The sequence below is a fragment of the Oryzias melastigma genome, linkage group LG18, assembly GCF_002922805.2.
Source record: "Oryzias melastigma strain HK-1 linkage group LG18, ASM292280v2, whole genome shotgun sequence".
Taxonomy (NCBI): Eukaryota; Metazoa; Chordata; class Actinopteri; order Beloniformes; family Adrianichthyidae; genus Oryzias; species Oryzias melastigma.
Genome location: NC_050529.1, coordinates 24,379,174 through 24,386,720, shown reverse-complemented (window position 1 = coordinate 24,386,720; position 7,547 = coordinate 24,379,174). Strand labels below are relative to the sequence as shown.

Here is a 7,547-nt window from a genome sequence, read left to right as displayed (position 1 = left end):
CACTCACCCCCTCACTCACCCCTCACTCTCTCCCTCCCTCCCACGCTCCCTCACTCACTCACTCTGTAGTTTAGTTTTCATCTCAGGTAGAAAAGAATATTAGTCTACTTTTTTATCCTAATTATTCAAGGATGAAATGACTTTTTTAGCTACTTATTTTGAAGTTTGCCCTACATCTTTTCATGTCAACTTAATTGTGAGTATTATGCAGATTGGTGCAAGACAGAATTTGAATCTTCTATTTATTCTGAAAAACCATGAAGAGTGTAAAAAGAGCAAACGCTGGGTACATCATCATCTTATTTTAATTTGAGCTGGGGCTTTGATCTCATTCATCCTCACAACTGGAGGTTGAAGAGCCAGAGAGAACTGCTTTGGACTGTTGCTGCAGGACATCCATGACGATGAGTTCACTGACGGCTAAAGGAGGAGCTCTCATGCTGATGCAGAGGCTGAGCTGCTGCATGAGTTATTAAGGGGATAACGAGGAGCTGAAACAGAGTTCCAACAGCTTAAACATCAGCTTTCTGTAAATGTGAGGCAACATAAGGAATCCTGTACTGAGCTGAGCTGTTCTGCCATATCAGATGACAGAATGACATCAAACACACGAGGCAAAGACATGAGCATCCTACCAATGACTTTGTCCTTTTTCCCATTCCTGATAGGCGTGCAGAGCAAACTTTTTATCTGGTTGCTCGTGTGATCTGGGCAATCACTCTGTAAAACAAGGCACAATAAGTCTTTTTTTATTTTTTAGAAAAAGAGAATGAAGAGTCCATTGAAAGAGGTTTCCCGACCGTCCAGGGGAAGCGCTGGTCCTTGGCGACATCAGAGATGTTGAGAGGCTGCATGGTGTTTTTGACATACTGTGCGTACATATAGTTGATCTGGTTGACATCACAGCTTCTGGGGACATAAATGACATCTAAACTGAAATAGTATATCAAATATGTAAATATCTCAGAACATAAGACTTAGACTTCAAAATGTACCCCAATATAATGAACATTCTGTTTAAATAGATTATAATTAGAAAAAATTGTAGTAGAAGGTTCAAAAATCAGGGCTGCAGTTTGAAGTAATTTTAGTTGTTGACAAAAGGAAAATTTGTTCTTTAGTGATGAATATTTTGGAAGCTTCTGGACTGAACCAGCAAACTTGCTGCAGTGCTCACTGATCCACAGCCAGAGAGGCAATGAGAAAGGCTGTATTTGAAAAACATCTTAAGTGTAAATGGACTGTTGTGCTTTTGTGTTTGTTAACGTTTGATCGCTCTGAGTGACACTTTGAACATGCAAAAGCAGTGAATCCAGAGCAGAATCTCAGTGCAGAGACTGAGCAGACTTCACAAACACCGTTTCACTCCTGCTCAGGTTCAGCCCAACAACTTCTGCGCCCTGAAACCTCATGACTCAGAGCAATCCGTCAGACACTGCTTCATAGTGGCTAATTCATAGCGTTCATTTATTCATAGCGGGTATTCAGGGTTTATCACTTGGATGGACGATGGATAAAAAAATTGCAAGACACATGTCAAAGACTTTGAGTTAACAGCGACTTTAAAACACCAAAAACCTTTTCTAAGTTTCCTTCAAAGTGTGTTTCATATTATTCTTATACAACTTATCTCTTAAAATTAACCTAGTGACTCAATAACATACTAAAAAAAGCTGATGGTGGCTCCGCTGCAGACCACTGGCGCCAACCTCCCACCAGAGACAATTCAGGGTTCAGTGTCTTGCCCAAGGACACTTCAACACATGGGCCGGCAAGGCGGGAATCGAACCTGCAATATTCCAATTAGGAGACGACCGCCTTACCGCTGCACCACGGCGGTATGAGAAGGTGTGTCCTAACCTTTGGCCTGTGGTCTCCCACAGTGCATCGATCACCAGTTTTCAGCTTTCAAGTTGTATTTCGTATTTGCAAGTTTTTGATTTGATTGCTTTGTGTAAAACACAATTTCAACACACACAGTTACACACAAAATGTACTGTATGAGTTACAAATCGAGTATTACGTACACACATCAGTGAGACTAATGTCTCTCCATAGTTGTGAGTCTTTAAGTTACACAAAGTGTGTACTTCTACCCCTTTTGTATTTGAGGCTAAAATTATTTATATTATTGATATTTGTGTAAATGTTTTTGTTGCACCGACAGAAAAGAGAAAAGAGAATGAGAGAGTGGGGTGTTACAGGTGGGGATACAGGTAAAAAAAAAAACAGGATTTAAGAAGTAGAAGGAGATAGAATTACAAAAAGAGGCAAAAAGTTGTGAGAGATTTATTACTATTAATGTCAAATGTAGATGTTTTTTTAAACATATACACTCACATGTTACAAACATCCCTGTTGGCTCCAAAAACCTCCACACACAAACACAACACAAGTGCAGTTCACACACTTCTGCATTTAAACCCACACATGTAAAGCCTTTCATTCTGTCATGCATGAAGGTGAGCTGACACCTGTGCTCAGGTGTGTTTATGTTGTAATGTGGTGCATGATGGAATGTTAAAAAGGGGGGGGGGGGGTTGAACTGTTTGAGAGAAATGACTTCAACCAATTCTCTGTTGAGCCGATTCAATGTGATCTAGAAACGTCAGGCTTTTCCTTCTCATTCACTGAGGTCTCTTTCTAGAACAATGGCTAATATTATTATTTAACGATGCTTCTGATGAAGCGGGGGGTTTTCTCTGCTCCTCTGAGAGTGGTCGGGGAGGCAGCAGTCAAAGCAAAGGCTCCCCCTCTCCCCGGCCACTGCCTCCAGCTCCTCTGGGGGGCCTGAGGTGTTCCCAGGCCAGCTGAGAGACGTAGTCTCTGAAACTAACTTTAGAAATAATGGCTTGATAGAAACTTCAGAAATGAAAGGCTTAAATCTCTGTATCAGGTCTTGACATGATTTTATTGATGCAATGACTTCTGGTCAGACTGGCAGCTTTGAAAACATTCGTCCAGTTTAATTCGTCTAACATTTGTTTCTCATCTTTGAGCCGACATCCACAGCAGCTCACAGAAACATCTGAGGAACTGCTATGCTAACAGCTTGCAGTACCAGGCTGTTGTTCATCTTCACTGAGCTGAAACTTGTAAGAAACTTTGCTTTGGGGGAAGCCATGGCCGAGGGGTAGAGCGGTCGACCAGTGATGAGAAGATCACAGGTGGAGTTCTCACCTTGTCAAAGTGTCCTTATCCTGAACCATTGCTCTGGTGGTCAGGCAGCAGAGAAAGCAAGTGTGTTTATAGGTGAATGGGACTGTGACTATAGCTTGACTATAACTGTGACTGTGTCGAATTGGATCACTCTGGACCTGATAGTTTGGTTTTTTCTTGATTGTTGGAAATTAAAAAAAAAAATCCCCCTTTGTGGTGTAAATAAAAGATGGAAGTCTGTTATAATAAAAACTTCATACAGTCACGTCTTTAGTATTGTGACATTTTACTGTGCAAAATGTCACAACTTTAACAGGAAGTACTTTAAAATTAGGTTTTTCACAGTATGTATTAAGTTAGATTAAAAAAAGATTGATTAGATTCATAAATTACAGGTCATATTTAACTAATCACAAAATAAAAATGCATGTCATGAAAGCACCAGTTGAAACCACAGCAGGCCTGATATCTTAGCATTCCCCTTCATCTCAGCCAACCAGAGCACAGGCCTCCTGCCAAAAGCCGTGCTTTTCCTGCTCCACCTGATTCTTTGGCTTCAATTTGAAGTAATTGAACAAACACAATTAGACTTCCATTACTAACAAAACACTGCCTCGGAGCTCTGTATTTCTAAGAGACTCTTAGATAAACATCGTCTGATGGTTTCAGGAGGAGAGGAAAAGGCTGGTTTGGAGATACCAGGGAACATTAGCTGACATAAACCCTAGAAGCACATGGAGTATGAAGCAAAGCAAATTTGTGGTCCTTCAGAGTTAATGACGCCTTTGACTCACAGCAATTTTCTTACCTTTTGGGGTCTTCTAGGACTTCACTAAGCTCCTCGTATTCCATGTGAAACACACCGGAGAAGGAATTCTGTACAAATGAGAAAAGTTGTCTGATTGTCAGAGACACAGATGATTGGATAATGTGGTTAAGGGTTGATGGGAGAGCAGAACAGTTTTCATATACAGGATCTTAGTTCAGTCAGAATCATGACAAAGTTTGCATGTGCACAGCTGTAGGTCGGCACTGTTCTAGAAAAAAACTGCTTCCTCAATCCATCCAATTAAGCTGTTTCAACAAAACCCCCCATCCAAACTCCCAAAAGTTTCTGTAAGGAGATTCTGAGGATGCTGAAAGCCACTTCTATGCATGAAAAAAGGATCTATTACCCAGCAAGCCGTGCCAAAAGCTGAGTTTATGTCAACATTCCAGAGCTCCTTTTGACTTTCCCCCTTATAGGGACTTGCTTTCTCTCAACCTGCACTCCCAGGGCCCCACAAAAGACCCTTTTCTTTTTTAAGAGGTGAGGCCAGGATGTTACAGATGTACTGGGCTTCCTGGTCACGGAAAAGTCTGCCCCATCTCTGCCATTGTGCACATGTGCTCCCTCTCTTAAGGCTTCATGGGATTAGTTCATCCCGATATATCTAGCTTAAGTGCAATAAAGTAGATTTAAAGAGAAAAAGGACCCAGCAGTGTTATGACATTTTATAGAGTCTCTGGCAATTGAGAAGGTTTATAACAGGATGAGATGTGGTCATGGAGTTTTTCAGGATTCAAGTCTGCAGGAACACTGGAAGAAATCCAGCTTGTCCTTAGTTTCAAAAGTCACATCAAGGAAGGACAAGGCAGTACTTGGATGGGAAAGCTCCCCTCTGATGAAAATCCTGTTTTTTGAGTCTTTAACATGTATGTGTGGCATTCTTTGTATGAACAACACAGAGCTTCTTGATGTGACCACGGAAATGTGAACGGCGGCTCATTTGACCGCAGTTGGAAAGGATTGTAAATCAATGAAAGAGCATTTTGATGTTAGCTTTGATTATTTGATCAAGAACTCTGAGAAACCAATGATTGAATGTATTGATCACAGTCAATAAACATTGGAGAATTAGCTAAAAGAGTCTTTGGTGAACTGGAAGGAGAAAGAATCAGGATTTTGGAGGAAGTTCTGTCCATGAAGATCTTCACTTCCTCGTCCAGCTGACATCCGGATCAGAACCATACGGCTGGGCATTACCCAGATTGATGGGATTTTAGAAACAGAGGCTTCAGATCAACATGAAAAATATCTTTTTAAGACATTTAGGTTGAGGGATTCTGGTTTAAAACCTCATAATCATAATTAAAACCCTACTGGAAATGTTTTTTAAAATAAATAAAATGGTCACCGGGGACTTTAAAAGAGGCGCTGGTTGCTCATTACTGAAACACAGAGGAACAGCATGAAGCTGAATCTGCCCTCTCTGGTTGTTAGGGGCTGTAAGCTAGTGGGAGAGAGTGTAAACAAAGGAATGATGGGAAATGAGTGCTGGTTTACTCTGCACCAACACAACTCAGAGGTGAATTTCTAATAAAACTATGTCCTGGAAAATAACAAGGCGTTTTGATTTTGTTGAAAAATAACATAATCATCATTAAAAGACCACTGGGAACCCTTTGACAACAGATCAAAAGAGGATCTGAGTGGGACTTGGCAGCTGTATGTAGCAGATGAACAATATAAAAAAAAAAATCATTATTTATGTCATATAGAGGGAACACCTAAGAATCAGTAATTATCCATGTGCACACATGTGCACAGTTTGACCACAGTTTGATAGAAAGTAGTAACCTAATAACAGAAGTGTTAAATAGTCAAAGGGAGGGTCCTGCAGAGGAACACATCTCCTTCTAAAAGCACTTTCAACAGTTTTCTTCTTCTGTGGAGTCACACAGAACTGAGGGACAATGCTCTTAGCAGGAAGCCACATGACAAACCTTATTACATTTTACACACAAACACTGCAGCACACGTAAATACAGTGCAGAAAGTGCCAACAACATCAGCACACTGGGAGTGTGACAGGCTCACAAATGATGGTGTACGATAACTGTCTAACAGAAACGGATCTATAAAGACAAAGTCGTGCACAAATTAATTCTTTATGCACAACTTTGAAAAAAATAAAATGAAGTAAAATACCAACATTTAGCTTTGTTTTTTCACTTTTCTGTTTCTCTTTGTTTGAAAACAACCTTTCCCATTTACTGTCTGTCTACAACACGTCAGTGTCACAGGGATCTACATCGACTTCTGAAACATCCATACTGTTACATGAGCATGTGCAATGAGGCTCATTTATTGGCCTAGAGTAGAATAAAACTTTTTAGACCCTTTGAGAAACCAGGACTTACATGAAGTTCAAGCTCAGTTGATCCAATTCTAACCCGGGACGGTCCAACGAGTGCATTTGCTTCTGAAACCACTGAGAACCAATTCAGTTCAAACTCAAATGAATATTATGTCTAAAGTACCTTTCATGTAAAGAAACGTTGCTGTACATAACATAAAAGCAAACAAAAACATCATTCCCCATACATGCAATAACATGATAAGATAAACCCCTCAGAATACATTTCAAATATGAGGTTTGAAACATCTAAAATATAAAAGTATACATTTAAAAGTTAATTTATAAAAAGTGGAATTTAAATAAGAAGAATAAAACGAATAAATACATAATAAAATACAATATAAAATATTAGATTAAAACACTAAATCCCACAAGATCTACTTAAAAGCTGAATTCAATAGAAATATCTTTCATTTCTTCTTGAAAACCTTGACAGTGGATGAGGTCCTCACATCCTCACACAGACTGTTCCACAGTGAACTGCACGGCCAGCTCTGACTCGAAGCCTTAAAACACATCAGTTGATCCCAACTGAAGCCATCTGTTCACTTCCAACATCAGACTCTCAGTCCAGCACAGACCAGGAATTCACAGCAGCTTTTCATTCCAGAAATCCTCAAAACATGTTTGAAGGATCCAAACGTTTTCGTTGTTCTGTTGTGGAAATGTTTCTGTCACACATTTTTCATTGGTGGATGTAAACACAGCACTCAGGAGAAACCTCCTCATGTTTAGGTAGAGAGCTCAGGATCTTATCTCTCCTAGCTATGACAGTGATCACGACAGAACTTTTTATCACCACTAACCCTGCAGACGCTCTCATTTGCAAATGTAAAGTCACAAAAAACTGGAAAAGCACGTACACTTGTAGGAGATAACTTTCTAAGGCCAAATACACGGCAAAAATCCACAGAAAGACATGTAGGGCCGCTGGTGGGAGGGTGACGGGGCATCTCTGCGAGAAATCAGGGGATGCCCTGTTAAGGCCTTCTCACCAATTTTAACCGCACCCCTTTAGTACACACACCTCTAACACCACAAATATACACTCTAACAAGCAAACACGCACGCATCACACAAGGAAGGTGGGACCTTCTGTCCCCTACCCCATCCCTGGCGGGGGGGCGGGGAACCTCGACCTGGTGGTCTAGTCTCTTGGGTGCCGGTCTCCTGGGCCCGGCGGTCTCCTCCCCACGCCGGGAGTGG

The 7,547-nt window shown here is 40.8% G+C and overlaps 1 protein-coding gene across 1 annotated transcript in view; it reads right to left on the bottom strand.

Moving 5' to 3' along the window:
- Positions 1-7,547, bottom strand: part of pde5ab (phosphodiesterase 5A, cGMP-specific, b) — a gene marked incomplete in the record, with an annotated part of 43,151 nt that overhangs the window by 16,134 nt on the left and 19,470 nt on the right. The window contains 3 exon segments of the mRNA XM_024288282.1: positions 636-720; positions 801-909; positions 3,968-4,035. Coding sequence (XP_024144050.1) covers positions 636-720; positions 801-909; positions 3,968-4,035 — 262 coding nt within the window.